Below are 15,094 nucleotides of genomic sequence, written 5' to 3'. Positions count from 1 at the left end.
CAGCAGAGAGAGAGAGGTCCGCAGCCGGGGAAGAGAGGTCTAGAGAGAGGTCCGCAGCCGAGGGAGAGAGAGGTCCAGAGAGAGGTCCGCAGCCGGGGGAGAGAGAGGTCCGCAGCCGAGGGAGAGAGAGGTCCAGAGAGAGGTCCGCAGCCGGGGGAGAGAGAGGTCCGCAGCCGGGGGAGAGAGAGAGAGAGGTCCAGAGAGAGGTCCGCAGCCGAGGTAGAGAGAGGTCCAGAGAGAGGTCCGCAGCCGGGGGAGAGAGAGGACCGCAGCCGGGGGAGAGAGAGGACCGCAGCCGGGGGAGAGAGAGGACCGCAGCCGGGGGAGAGAGAGGACCGCAGCCGGGGGAGAGAGAGGACCGCAGCCGGGGGAGAGAGAAGACCGCAGCCGGGGGAGAGAGAAGACCGCAGCCGGGGGAGAGAGAAGACCGCAGCCGGGGGAGAGAGAAGACCGCAGCCGGGGGAGAGAGAAGACCGCAGCCGGGGGAGAGAGAGGTCCGCAGCCGGGGGAGAGAGAGGTCCGCAGCCGGGGGAGAGAGAGGTCCGCAGCCGGGGGAGAGAGAGGTCCGCAGCCGGGGGAGAGAGAGGTCCGCAGCCAGCGATTGGTCTCTATGGGAACATTGCCAGTACAGGGGCAGCTTTGGATGCCATGGAAGTTATTATTGTGCCAGGAAGGCTGTAACCGAATAATCCCAGAGTAATCCGAGGCATCGGTATGCTATACATAGTTCCAGCTTGGACCAATGTATCTGTATATATGTATATACTATACCAGACTTATGCCCCTGGAAGCTAGAAATGACTGAAGTAGATATCATTACACCACTTCTACTCCACTACTACCGTGATCTCCACTTGCTTCCAGGTCCTGCGCTAAGTGGCCTCTCCCTTCCTCTGTGAACACAGGAGGTCAGCCGCTTAGCATGGGCACCGCCCAGGGAATATTTTGCATTTTTTGGATGTTCAATTCAGGCAAACGCACTGCCAAACCCGCAGATCACAGAACGAGGTGCGATTGCTATGCACTGCAGAAAAAGCACAGGAAATTGCAGCGTTTCCTGCACCGCATCAGCCGGGGCTGACGGCCACCACATTGACTTGTCTATGGCCAGTACCAGAGATGGTCACAATCCTGCAGATAACAGCAACTAATCATCTTATCAATAATACAAGCATATCAACAAGTGGCCATCAGAGGGACTCACAGGTTTGGAAGCTCCTTATCTGCATAAGAGAAGAGGAGAGGACTCAGACTGCGGGCGAGCTCGTGTTCCTCATACTGCGCCGCAGCATCCATTTTTGCGTTGTCCTGTCTGAAGATCAATGGCAAGCCTAAGAAAGGAAAATATGACATCAGCATGAAGGGAAGTAGGGACCAGGGAGCGCAACATGTCATTAAAGTTCTGCTTTAAACCTGAACCCCCCCCCCCCCCAGGCCTTTTTCTGGCACTTTTTGTTTAGAAAATTACTTAGAACCCCCCAAACTATATATATATATAGCAGAGACCCAAGAGAATAAATTGGTGGGTGTTGCAATTTTATATGTCACACCGAATTAGTACATCCATTTTTCTATTGCAATTTTTTGGGAAACAATACACTATTTGAATCTTAACGCAAAAATAAAAACAAACAAAAAAAAAATGTCGGAGAGATGGGAAGATGTGGGAGAGATGTCGGGGAGATGTCAGAGAGATGGGGTGATGGGGAGACGTCAGGGTGATGTGGAGATGTTGGGGTGATGGGAAGATGTGGGAGAGATGTTGGGGAGACGTGATGTCGGGGAGATGTCAGAGAGATGTGGAGATGTCGGGGAGACGTGATGTCGGGGAGACATGATGTCGGGGAGACGTGATGTCGGGGAGACGTCGGGGTGATGTGGAGATGTCGGGGAGACGTGATGTCGGGGAGATGTCGGGGAGACGTGATGTCGGGGAGACGTCGGGGTGATGTGGAGATGTTGGGGTGATGGGTAGATGTGGGGGTGATGTCGGGATCAGTACATCCCCCGATCTCCGGTGAGGTACGGGTACTTGGCTGACACTGTAATGATTTCCCGCCTCCTCCTCAGGTCAGGTGACATTATGGGGTGAAGCCGTTTCATTGTGAGGGTCTCTTTGGGGTCATTCCAAGGGTCAGGTTGGGGTGAGAGGCCGTTGTACCAAGAACGCGCCTACCCTAAACTGGATCAAATCGCTAAGAGCAGATCCCCAGCATCACATGACCCACCTGTCTTATTGATCAGCCAATAAGGTGCGGAGATGAATATCCTCAGGGAGCCCTCGGCCCGGCACATGATGCGGATGGTGAGGTTCAGCAGCCTCTTGTTGGCGTCGTAGAGTCTCATCCTCACCATGTAGTTCTGAGTCCCCGGAGGGATGAGCAGCTCCTTGCAGTGCGGGAAATTCTCCAGAGAGATTCCTGTCCAATAATAATGAAGGAGGAGATAGGAGGAGGAGGAGGAGCAACAGGGACCGCCCCAAAAAGACCATCACATTCATTACAGAGCAAAGATAAAATTATCTACAAAGTTACAAAATGAAAGAAGAAAAAAAAAAGTGGCTTAATTCACAAAGCTTTCACACAAGGGAAAGGATCTTTATATTTTCTCATGTCATTTTCAAACCTCATGGGAATCGGACATAACGGTCTTAGAAAAGAGGTTTTATCTTTAGGAATGGAGTCCCATGTACTACTACTACTCCCAGCATGACCCAAGTTTGCAGCAAAGCAGCACTGATAGTATGATGAGAAATCCAGAGGGGTAAGACCTGTGTAACCCAAAGGCGGGACCTGTGTAACCCGAGGGGCGGGACCTGTGTAACCCGAGGGGCGGGACCTGTGTCCCCTGAGGGGGCGGGACCTGTGTCCCCTGAGGGGGCGGGACCTGTGTCCCCTGAGGGGGCGGGACCTGTGTCCCCTGAGGGGCTCCAAGAAAATGATTTTTTAGGGAGTAAGAAAAGATTTTCTGTCTCTTGAACTGAGGGACACAAAAGGTGATGATTTACTAAAGCAAATAAGACAAATTGCACAAGGTGCTATAAATCACAAGTCTAGAGAGGCCCACCAAAAACCCCATCCTAATACTAAAGGAAATAGAAAGTTCAATTTAGAAAGAATACCCAATCACGTGCAAGGAAAATAAAAAAAATGGATTTTTGCTTGCACATGATTGGATGATGGAAGTCAGCAGAGCTTCCTCGTATTTATTAATCTGCACCATCTATTTGTCTTTAGTAAATCAAGCCCAAAGTTCTCAACTCTCAGGACCCACAAAAGCCGTCCAACTGAAGATGGGCAATAGAGCAAACAAGTGACAAGAGGGCCCAGGAAAACCAGTACAACTCTGGGGAGCGCCTGGAGCTCACACTGCCCCCTGGAGGACCTGAGACACAATTCTGGCATCGGATGTGGAGGAAACATCCACCGGGATAACCTGGAGAAGGTGTGGAGAGGGTGTGGAGAGGAGAGTCGGGGGGGGGGGGGGGGGGGGGCCTTCCAATTCTGGGAAAAAGTTTCTTGATGCCAAAAACTCAACAAGCACTCCCAGATCTACGGTACCTGCAGGCTGCGCTCACACCTGGGCATTCCGGATCGCGGGAGGAATCTCACTGCAATCTCGTTACTTTCAATGGCACCCCAATCACAGCGCGATTGTTGCCCAAAAAAATCTTACAAACAAAATCGCGGGATGCCCGTCCCCCCAAAAAAACCTCCGGGACTGTGTGTGGGGCGATTGGGGTGCCATTGAAAGCGAGAAGATTGCACGCATGTCCCGCATTATGCGGAGATTCCGCCTGCGATCTGAAAGGCCAAGGTGTGAGACTAAGGCTCCATTCACACAATTTCCACTTTCTCAATGGACCCAAGTCGCACCAAACGTCGCACCAAACGTTGTACAGACACCTTTAAGGAAAAAAGCATAACATTTTAAAAAAATCTAATTTCTTCATAAATTTAGGCCAACATGTATTCTGCTACATGTTTTGTAATATGCACTGTCACTGTACTGACACTGGGAAGAGGTTAAACATCAGGGGGTGTGACGTGGAGATTTCGCTATACGTAATCCACGTCTCCTGCGCTAATAAATCGCCCTTTCAGTGTATAGTTGTATCTTCCCAAGTAACACAGACATGACAGCCGTCCTCACGTCCTTCACTCCACAGATCGACTCCCCCGACCACCGGCGCCATGTTTATTTATACAACAAGAGAGCTTGGTTTCTTCACAATCAGCCAATCACGCACAGGCAAACAGGAGCAGTTATACAAATCTCAACCAATGAACAATGACTAGGAGAGTCTTATAGGCATGTTTGTGCAGGGGCAGTCTGTATGATTCCCCTCCCCGTTTGTGTGCGCCGTGCGCCTAGCCAGTGTTTGTGTGTACCGTGTGCCTAGCCAGCGTTTGTGTGTACTGTGTGCCTAGCCAGTGTTTGTGTCTATTGTGTGCCTAGCCAGTGTTTGTGTCTATTGTGTGCCTAGCCAGCGTTTGTGTGTACCGTGTGCCTAGCCAGCGTTTGTGTGTACTGTGTGCCTAGCCAGTGTTTGTGTCTATTGTGTGCCTAGCCAGTGTTTGTGTCTATTGTGTGCCTAGCCAGCGTTTGTGTGTACCGTGTGCCTAGCCAGCGTTTGTGTGTACTGTGTGCCTAGCCAGTGTTTGTGTCTATTGTGTGCCTAGCCAGTGTTTGTGTCTATTGTGTGCCTAGCCAGTGTTTGTGTGTACTGTGTGCCTAGCCAGTGTTTGTGTCTATTGTGTGCCTAGCCAGTGTTTGTGTGTACTGTGTGCCTAGCCAGCGTTTGTGTGTACCGTGTGCCTAGCCAGCGTTTGTGTGTACCGTGTGCCTAGCCAGCGTTTGTGTGTACTGTGTGCCTAGCCAGTGTTTGTGTCTATTGTGTGCCTAGCCAGTGTTTGTGTCTATTGTGTGCCTAGCCAGCGTTTGTGTGTACCGTGTGCCTAGCCAGCGTTTGTGTGTACTGTGTGCCTAGCCAGTGTTTGTGTCTATTGTGTGCCTAGCCAGTGTTTGTGTCTATTGTGTGCCTAGCCAGTGTTTGTGTGTACTGTGTGCCTAGCCAGTGTTTGTGTCTATTGTGTGCCTAGCCAGTGTTTGTGTGTACTGTGTGCCTAGCCAGTGTTTGTGTGTACTGTGTGCCTAGCCAGTGTTTGTGTGTACTGTGTGCCTAGCCAGTGTTTGTGTGTACTGTGTGCCTAGCCAGTGTTTGTGTGTACTGTGTGCCTAGCCAGTGTTTGTGTGTACTGTGTGCCTAGCCAGTGTTTGTGTGTACTGTGTGCCTAGCCAGTGTTTGTGTGTACTGTGTGCCTAGCCAGTGTTTGTGTGTACTGTGTGCCTAGCCAGCGTTTGTGTGTACTGTGTGCCTAGCCAGTGTTTGTGTCTATTGTGTGCCTAGCCAGTGTTTGTGTGTACTGTGTGCCTAGCCAGTGTTTGTGTGTACTGTGTGCCTAGCCAGTGTTTGTGTGTACTGTGTGCCTAGCCAGTGTTTGTGTGTACTGTGTGCCTAGCCAGTGTTTGTGTGTACTGTGTGCCTAGCCAGTGTTTGTGTGTACTGTGTGCCTAGCCAGTGTTTGTGTGTACTGTGTGCCTAGCCAGTGTTTGTGTGTACTGTGTGCCTAGCCAGTGTTTGTGTGTACTGTGTGCCTAGCCAGTGTTTGTGTGTACTGTGTGCCTAGCCAGTGTTTGTGTGTACTGTGTGCCTAGCCAGTGTTTATGTGTACTGTGTGCCTAGCCGCAGAGCATCATGTATATATATATATGAGATTCTGCACAGAAGTAAATCTATGGGGTGTGGGGCGGTCAGCAAGCAGTTAAATCCTCCAGTACAATTCCACTCCTCCTACTGGTAAGAATCCTCACCCAGCTCGAAGTTCTGAGAGGTGTCGGCCGTGGGGAGCGCCGTCTCCTTGCCGTGTTTTAGGGTTCCTCTTATCGGGGTGCTCTTCACATAGAAGTTGAGCTCGCAGGGCAGCAGGTTGCAGATGACCACGGTGGGTAGAAGGAAGATGGTGTGACCCGGCTGTCTGTAGATCTGTTTGGCATTATCAGAGAATATATTGGAGGGCATGTAATCCGGGTAATTCTCCTTCTTCAGAGCCACACAGAACCTGAGAGGAGAGAAAGGAGGAGAACGTTCAGGAAGACCGGGACCAGGGCGACCGGGACCAGGGCGACCGGGACCAGGGCGACAGGGACCAGGGCGACAGGGACCAGGGCGACAGGGACCAGGGCGACAGGGACCAGGGCGACAGGGACCAGGGCGACAGGGACCAGGGCGACAGGGACCAGGGCGACAGGGACCAGGGCGACAGGGACCAGCATTTCCTTCATTTACAATGTGACCGGAGCCAGGATTTGTATTCTGGATAGAGTGTGGAAGGGTTAGACCCTCTGCTGAGGATAGATGGTAGTCTGTGTTCTCTATGGAGAGAACGACTCTCTTGATTTGTTAGGAGATTCTTGTTCTAGATCTTCACATCTTGTTTTTATTGGCTATAGTGCTATGACTTGAAGATGCCCAACGGGCGAAACACGTTGGGAATTGCTATTCTAATACCTCTATGCAATTAATTACAAGAAGACATATGTCAGGACTTTACACGGTTTTCTATGGATTTGTTTTTTAACACTTTCTAATAAATATTGAATTTTTAGGAAGTTTATTTTGTATGAAGCACCAGAGAAGCCCCGATATTCGTCCCTCGGCTGTATGTGACTAGTGTGGGATGTGGGGCGGCCTCTGACCCGCAATCATTTATGTCTGAAGAAGAATAATACGGTGAAAGTGAAAGTGGCAAAAATAGAAAGAAAAAAACATGTTGAAAATCAGATTACAGCAGAGACCCCCAACATGTCCCGGGGGGGGACACACAGGAACAATACACGGCCGCCATGACCGGTGACAGGATGAGAATAGAGGAATATAGAGTGGGGGGGGGGGGGGGGGTGACGGAGGTCTGAAAACCATAGAGAAGAGAAACACAAATCTAAACCCTCCCCCTTCCTGTCTACATCACATCTGAGGGACACGAGAAAGTTACTATCAGAGTGACAACAGAACGGGAGATTGAGATTTGTTGTCACGGGTAGAACGCCCCGCCCGGCGGTGTCCTTACCTGAAATATAACAAACAACAAAGGATTCGCCCTGGGACTTTAAATGAAGTGGGTCGGTTTCCGCCAGTAAACATAACTGTAGTAAATATAGTATATGGTTTATTCAAGTACAATTGTTTACATGGATAAATAACACCAACGGTTGCCAATTAAAAATATATATAAACAAGGAGTATTGGTACATAAATGTAGAAGTAGTACATGGTACGCGGGCATATCCCCTTGCTACCCTTTGTTTTCCACCATCTCCATGTCCCTACCATCCTTGTTCCCGGCCTTACTTAGCTATACATATCTTTACGTTTATATATTTTACTTTTTTTAGATGCCTGATAAACATATTTGTTTATAGCTTATACACTTTATGGACTAATGAGGTTCCTAGGGATACATCACCACCCACACAATTGTAGTTCACCTCTTTCCCCCCTTTCTTTGTCACCTGGTAGTACCCCTCTGTTGTCCTAGGCTTCTAACCATCTTCATGGCCCTACAACCTTGGGCTCAGGCCTTTCATTCATATCTTTATACCAATATCTATTGATTTTACTACTTCAGATGCCTGACAAACATACTTATGTTCACAGCCTATACGTTTTATCGACCAATGAGGACCCTAGGGATACATCACTACACCTTTGCCATGCCTGCTCTCCGTTTGGCCCTGGATGGGGTCTCCCATTTGATTCTGCCCCCTCAGCTCCCTGGGGAGGCATCTGCTGCCGCCGTCTCGAGGCCGCACACCTGGAGCCATGGCCAAGCTCAGTGGTAAGTATGGGGGGCCTACAACCCCTCCTACCCTGCGCCGTTATAACTAATACTGTGCTATATTGCCAAACATATATATTTTTGTTCATCCTAGGTACATTGTTACACACATCCACCCCTGAAGAGCGAGCTGGATCTCACGAAACTAGTCGGGTAGTATGATGCCCGCGTACCATGTACTACTTCTACATTTATGTACCAATACTCCTTGTTTATATATATATTTTTAATTGGCAACCGTTGGTGTTATTTATCCATGTAAACAATTGTACTTGAATAAACCATATACTATATTTACTACAGTTATGTTTACTGGCGGAAACCGACCCACTTCATTTAAAGTCCCAGGGCGAATCCTTTGTTGTTTGTTATATGTTACAGGGATGGAAGTGTGTCGCTGGGGACACCGGACCTTTTCCTTTATCTCTTACCTGAAATATCGGCTGTTCTCGGTGTCCATGGAGTGACACTCACGCTTACTGCTGGAGACCTCCCCCGTCTTGGTGACATTGGTCCAGTGAATGGGAGATTTACAGAAGAACACACCCATTCCTCGGGGGCGGGCCTGGAGCCGCCAAGATGTCAAGTGCAGAGGAACGGCGAAGGAATCTCCAGGCATCACCGCAGGAAGGATCACCGGCTCTGTGGAGGAAGCAGAGAGGAGGTCATGACTACAATCATCCCATCTTATACATAGATGTGGGGGAGGAGCAGGGAGAGAGGCAGGGAAGGAGCAGGGGGGGAAGCAGGGGGAGAAGCAGGGGGAGGGGCGGGGGAGGAGAGGAGTGGGGGAGGAGTGGGGGGGATGAGCAGGAGAGAGGAGCGGGGAAGACATGAAAAAGCAGGGGAGAGGAGTGTGGAGGGGTGCAGGGAGCAGTGGTGAGAGAAGTGGGGGAGGAGCAAGGAGAGGGGCGGGGAGAGGAGAGGTGAGAGTAGTTGGGGAGGAGTGATGAGAGTAGCGGGAGAGGAGGCGGGAGAGGAGACGAGTGAGGAACGGGGGAGAGGAGTGGGGAGGAGTGGGGGAGAAGTGGGGGGAGGAGCAGAGTGAGGAGCGGGAGAGAGGTGCGGGGGAGCAGAGGAGTGGGGAGGGAGGAGAGGAGAGAGGTGCGGGTGAGAAGAGCGGGGAGGAGTGAGAGAGAGAGGAGCGAGAGAGAGGAGCGGGGAGGAGCGAGAGAGAAGAGCAGGGAGGAGCGAGAGACAGGAGCGAGAGAGAAGAGCGGGGAGGAGCGAGAGAGAGGAGCGGGGAGGAGCGAGAGAGAAGAGCGGGGAGGAGCGAGAGAGAGGAGCGGGGAGGAGCGAGAGAGAGGAGCGGGGAGGAGCGAGAGAGAGGAGCGGGGAGGAGCGAGAGAGAAGAGCGGGGAGGAGCGAGAGAGAAGAGCGGGGAGGAGCGAGAGAGAAGAGCGGGGAGGAGCGAGAGAGAAGAGCGGGGAGGAGCGAGAGAGAAGAGCGGGGAGGAGCGAGAGAGAAGAGCGGGGAGGAGCGAGAGAGAAGAGCGGGGAGGAGCGAGAGAGAAGAGCGGGGAGGAGCGAGAGAGAAGAGCGGGGAGGAGCGAGAGAGAAGAGCGGGGAGGAGCGAGAGAGAAGAGCGGGGAGGAGCGAGAGAGAAGAGCGGGGAGGAGCGAGAGAGAAGAGCGTGGAGGAGCGAGAGAGAAGAGCGCGGAGGAGCGAGAGAGGAGCGTGGGAGGAGCGAGAGAGAGGAGTGTGGGAGGAGCGAGAGAGAGAAGCGGGGGAGAAGAGCGGGGGAGAAGAGCGGGGGAGAAGAGCGGGGGGAGAAGAGCGGGGGAATCAATGCCATAAACATGGAGAATTTGAACCTTTTTGTCATTTACTAATGTTTAGGATGTTCTCCATTTTTCCTGGGATTTGGTTGCTGGGAGGCGGCACCCGCCAGCGTCCTAACAACCAGCGACTCATCCCTGCTGTCAGCCGCCGGCTTCCTAGCAACAATGAAACATCCCTTTATTTTAATGGCAGCCCTGAGCCAGCATTGAACAGAGTGGGGTCCACCAATCCCCAGTCGGCTCTCTGGGCCCCCCACATCACTCTTCTATTTACATTCAGTTGTCAGCGGGGAATCATTATTGAGGGGAGCCGACTCCAAACAACAAAACCTTGGGGGAGTTCACAAGAGGCGGAGTAATGAGGGACCGGTTAGTCAGGACACCGCTGAAGAACATCTACAACGCATTGCAGTACATTTTTGATGCGTTTTACTTGGTTCCAATGCAATTCCATAGAGAAAAGATGCAAAATCTTCTACTTTAGGAAGGGGCTGCGCTGGAGAAAACTTTGCCGCGAGGATCCTGGCTGACCGCTGTCTATGCGTTTTGATGCAGATTAAATTCGCACTGCATGTGGTGAGATCTGACCCTCCCACACATCTATTCATTGGACGGCAAGACCCCTCCCCCACACTTCTCATTGGACCCTCTGACCTCGGGGTATACAGAGAACCAGAAGATGTTTTCTGTGAGCTCAGAACCTAAAACTTCACATTTCCTCCAATAACAATGAAAAGTGCGACTCCCACCACAGAGCCGCTTCCGAATCGCTCTTCTCCGACATTCTGCCAATAAATGGAACTAAAACTGCATCTGAGCCCCAAAACCTGACAACTCCATCCCATTCATTTCTATTATTCAAAGCAAACTCCCCCATCCATGTCTCCATTCATCCCATCCATCCATGTCTCCATCCATCCATCCCATTCATGTCTCCATCCATTCATGTCTCCATCCATCCGTCCATGTCTCCATCCCATCCATGTTTCCATCCATCCCATCCATGTCTACTTCCATCCATCCCATTCATGTCTCCTTCCATCCATCCATATCTCCATTCATCCCATCCATGTCTCCATCCATCCATGTCACCATGCATCCATCCATCCATTATTGTCTCCATCCATCCATGTCTCCATGCTTTATTTTGTTGAGAAATCACCTTCCTAGCATTGCTAGCTGCAGCCATCTTGAGGAAGGGCAGGTGATTCATGTAGCATTTACTTCATAGAATCCATTTGCCCTTAGCTCAGGCATGTAGGTAGGAGGGTGTGGTTAGCTAAGAAAGCCCCTCCTCCCATGAAGACTCATGGGATGGATGACATATGGCCTAGGCCAGAAACCAGAAAGTGAAGAAATGTAAAAATAAAAAGAAAAGTTGAAGTATAATCTCCCTTCCTATCTGTGTAGTAATGATGGGGGAGGGGATCACACGGAGGTCCTGGTGACAGAGAGGGAAGTTCTGCTTGAATTGGGTAGAAGGTTCCGGTCCTCACACAGCCCTTCCAGTGATGTTTATTACAGATTCCACTAGTCAGGTGTTAGAGAATTCCAAACTTAACTGACGCACTTCACCCCACCCACCGGGGGCTCAGTCATAGAGGCGGGGCATACCACTATGACAATGCCTTGGTGGGCAGGGCCAAACATTGCTGCACTAGATGTGAATCCAATCGCCCTGTACTCCGGCCCCAATATGAACATTCGGTGTGGATGGGAGTCCCGGGTCACTCACTGTCCGGGGCGGACGGACTGTCCAGACGGAGCTCCATGGGGATCTCCAGCTTGTTCCTCACAATCAGAGACGATCGGACGGTGATCACTTTCCTCGCACTGCCTTCCATGGTGACATCAAACACAACGCGCACCGGAGGAAGAGCCGAGAACTACAGAGAGATACAAAGAGAGGAATAAATCGATAAAAAGATCCGAGCGTTCCATGTGAAGAGACACTCAGGACTACACAGAGAGGGGTTTCCGATTTTGTGACAAAGAAACGATCGTCTACAATTTTATTGGTCGGTTTATTATAACAGAACAAAAACATCCAGAAAAATGCATTTTAAATTGATTTGCATTTTAATGTTTGGAATAAGTATGTGAACCCTTCACAGAACATGACTTAGTAGTTGGTGGAGAAACCCTTGTTGGAGATCACAGAGGTCAGACGTTTCTTGGAGTTGGCCTCCAAGTTCGCACATCTCAGGAGAGATTTTGTCCTCTTTGCAGATCCTCTCCAAGACATTGAGGTTTCCAGGCTGACGTTTGGTGACTCCAACCTTAAGCTCCCTCCACATATTTTCTATGGGATTAAGGTCTGGAGACTGGCTAGGCCACTCCGGGACCTCAATGTGCTTCTTCTTGAGCCCCTCCTTTGTTGCCTTGGCCGTGTGTTTTGGGTCATTGTCATGCTGGAAGACTCATCCATGACCCATCGTCAATGCCCTGGCTGAGAGAAGGAGGTTCTCAACCAAGATTTCATGGTACATGGCCCCGTCCATCGTCCCTTTGATGCGGTGAAGTTTTCCTGTCCCTTTAGTAGAAATACACCCCCAAAGTATAATGTTTCCACCTCCATGTATGACGGTGAGGGATGGTGTTCTTGGGGTCATAGGACCTCCATGTATGACGGTGGGGGATGGTGTTCTTGGGGTCATAGGTCCTCCATGTATGATGGTGGGGGATGGTGTTCTTGGGGTCATAGGACCTCCATGTATGACGGTGGGGGATGGTGTTCTTGGGGTCATAGGACCTCCATGTATGACGGTGGGGGATGATGTTCTTGGGGTCATAGGTGAGATCTTTTATAGAGCCCCAGACCGAGGAGATCCATCGTTATTTTGTGAATAATAATCCCACCAACTGTTGTCACCTCTCACCAAGCTGCTTGGCGATGGTCTTGTAGCCCATTCCAGCCTTGTGTAGATCTCCAATCTTCTCCCCGATGTCCTTGGGCAGATCTTTGGTCTCCATGGTGGAGAGATTGGAATCTGATTGATTCTGTGGACAGGTGTCTTCTATACAGGGAACAAGCTGAGATTAGGAGCACTCCTTTAAGAGAGAAGAGTTCTCCTAATCTCAGCTTGTTGCCTGTATAGAAGACACCTGGGAGGGAGAAATCTCGCTGATTGATTGGGGTTCACATACTTATTCCACTCATTAAAATGCAAATCAATTTATAACTTTTGTGAAATTAGTTTTTCTGGATATTTTTGTTGTTTTTCTCTCTCTGTTATAATAAACCGACCAATAAAATTATAGACGATCGTTTCTTTGTCAGTGGACAAATGTAGAAAATCACTACATGAAGGTGTGTGGGGGAGTTGAAGTTCCATCTGTTGTCTTTTTGTTTTTTTTAGGAAATCTTTTTCTAATGAAGATGTTTTTATATTTATAGTTTTTATTTCTATTCTCTGGGATTGTTCTGTACAGGGAGGTCACATGACATTCCACGTCTTTCATTCGACTCACATAGACCTGCGGATGAATTATATTCGTTCTGCTGATGGGACTTCCAACCTGAAAAACAAACCAGACAACGAGGAGCGTTCACACCTCATTCACTATACAATCCACACTATAATATTCCTGTAGAAATCTTCTGCAGCTCCGCCAAGCCAAATACATAAAAGGACAATAAATCCCGATATTGATAGAAATACAATCCCGATAATTGTGAATGAGGCAACATGAAGGTGTGTGGAAGATCTCACCGAAGATGAAGACGGGTTCTTATCAGGAGCCGCATAACGGAAAAATATGCCGACTTTATCCACAGACACGGCACTGATCTGTTCCCAGCCGCTGACCCGGACCTGCAGCTGGTGGATCCGCAAGTCATGAGTATGTCTGCAAAGAGAGAGGAGAGTCAGACCTCCCACTGACCCCGCCTACAGACGACACGCCTCCCACTGACCCCACCTACAGACAACGCGCCTCCCACTGACCCCCGCCTACAGACGACACGCCTCCCACTGACCCCCGCCTACAGGCGACACGCCTTCCACTGACCCCACCTACAGACGACGCGCCTCCCACTGACCCCCGCCTACAGACGACACGCCTCCCACTGACCCCGCCTACAGGTGACACGCCTCCCACTGACCCCGCCTACAGGCGACACGCCTCCCACTGACCCCGCCTACAGGCAACACCTCCCACTGACCCCGCCTACAGGCGATACCCTTCCCACTGACCCCGCCTACAGACGACACGCCTCCCACTGACCCCCGCCTACAGAAGACACGCCTCCCACTGACCCCGCCTACAGGTGACACGCCTCCCACTGACCCCGCCTACAGGCGACACGCCTCCCACTGACCCCGCCTACAGGCGACGCGCCTTCCACTGACCCCGCCTACAGGCGACACGCCTCCCACTGACCCCGCCTACAGACGACACGCCTTCCACTGACCCCACCTACAGGCGACACGCCTCCCACTGACCCCCGCCTACAGACGACACGCCTCCCACGGACCCCGCCTACAGACGACACGCCTCACACTGACCCCGCCTACAGGTGACACGCCTCCCACTGACCCCGCCTACAGGCAACACCTCCCACTGACCCCGCCTACAGGCGATACCCTTCCCACTGACCCCGCCTACAGGTGACGCGCCTCCCACTGACCCCGCCTACAGGCGACACGCCTCCCACTGACCCCGCCTACAGGCGACGCGCCTCCCACTGACCCCGCCTACAGGCGACGCGCCTCCCACTGACCCCGCCTACAGGTGACACACCTCCCACTGACCAAGGCGACGCACCTCCCACTGACCCCGCCTACAGGTGACAGACCTCCTACTGACCCCGCCTACAGGTGACAGACCTCCTACTGACCCCACCTACAGGTGACAGACCTCCTACTGACCCCACCTACAGGTGACAGACCTCCTACTGACCCCGCCTACAGGTGACAGACCTCCTACTGACTCCGCCTACAGGTGACAGACCTCCTACTGACCCCGCCTACAGGTGACAGACCTCCTACTGACCGCCTACAGGTGACAGACCTCCGACTGACCCCGCCTACAGGTGACAGACCTCCTACTGACCCCGCCTACAGGTGACAGATCTCCTACTGACCCCGCCTACAGGTGACAGATCTCCTACTGACCGCCTACAGGTGACAGACCTCCTACTGACCCCGCCTACAGGTGACAGACCTACTGACCCTGCCTACAGGTTCCTATTTCTTATCATGTGACATACTCTGTACATCCTCCATGCACACCATTGAAGGACGGAGTTGGGAGAATTGCCGGACCCCTCCGGTCACTCATCTCATCATTCAGAGATTGTTTCTGCACAGAAATACATTTGTTGTTCTGCAGTGTGAGGAGAAGACGGGGGCTGCAGTCACAGCAGAAGGTCGCAGCGCGTCAGACATTTCTATGGATGTTTACACTGCGTGTT

General features: G+C 51.4%; 1 protein-coding gene across 1 annotated transcript in view; it reads right to left on the bottom strand.

Moving 5' to 3' along the window:
* Positions 1 to 15,094, bottom strand: part of VPS13D (vacuolar protein sorting 13 homolog D) — a gene marked incomplete in the record, with an annotated part of 334,001 nt that overhangs the window by 186,867 nt on the left and 132,040 nt on the right. The window contains 7 exon segments of the mRNA XM_077455954.1: positions 1,205 to 1,331; positions 2,229 to 2,420; positions 5,875 to 6,122; positions 8,330 to 8,540; positions 11,414 to 11,564; positions 13,150 to 13,197; positions 13,392 to 13,527. Coding sequence (XP_077312080.1) covers positions 1,205 to 1,331; positions 2,229 to 2,420; positions 5,875 to 6,122; positions 8,330 to 8,540; positions 11,414 to 11,564; positions 13,150 to 13,197; positions 13,392 to 13,527 — 1,113 coding nt within the window.

Source organism: Lithobates pipiens, unplaced genomic scaffold (assembly GCF_037356315.1).
Source record: "Lithobates pipiens isolate NorthernLeopardFrog02 unplaced genomic scaffold, aLitPip1_a1.2 Scaffold_27, whole genome shotgun sequence".
NCBI lineage: Eukaryota > Metazoa > Chordata > Amphibia > Anura > Ranidae > Lithobates > Lithobates pipiens.
This window is presented reverse-complemented; position numbering and strand designations above follow the sequence as displayed.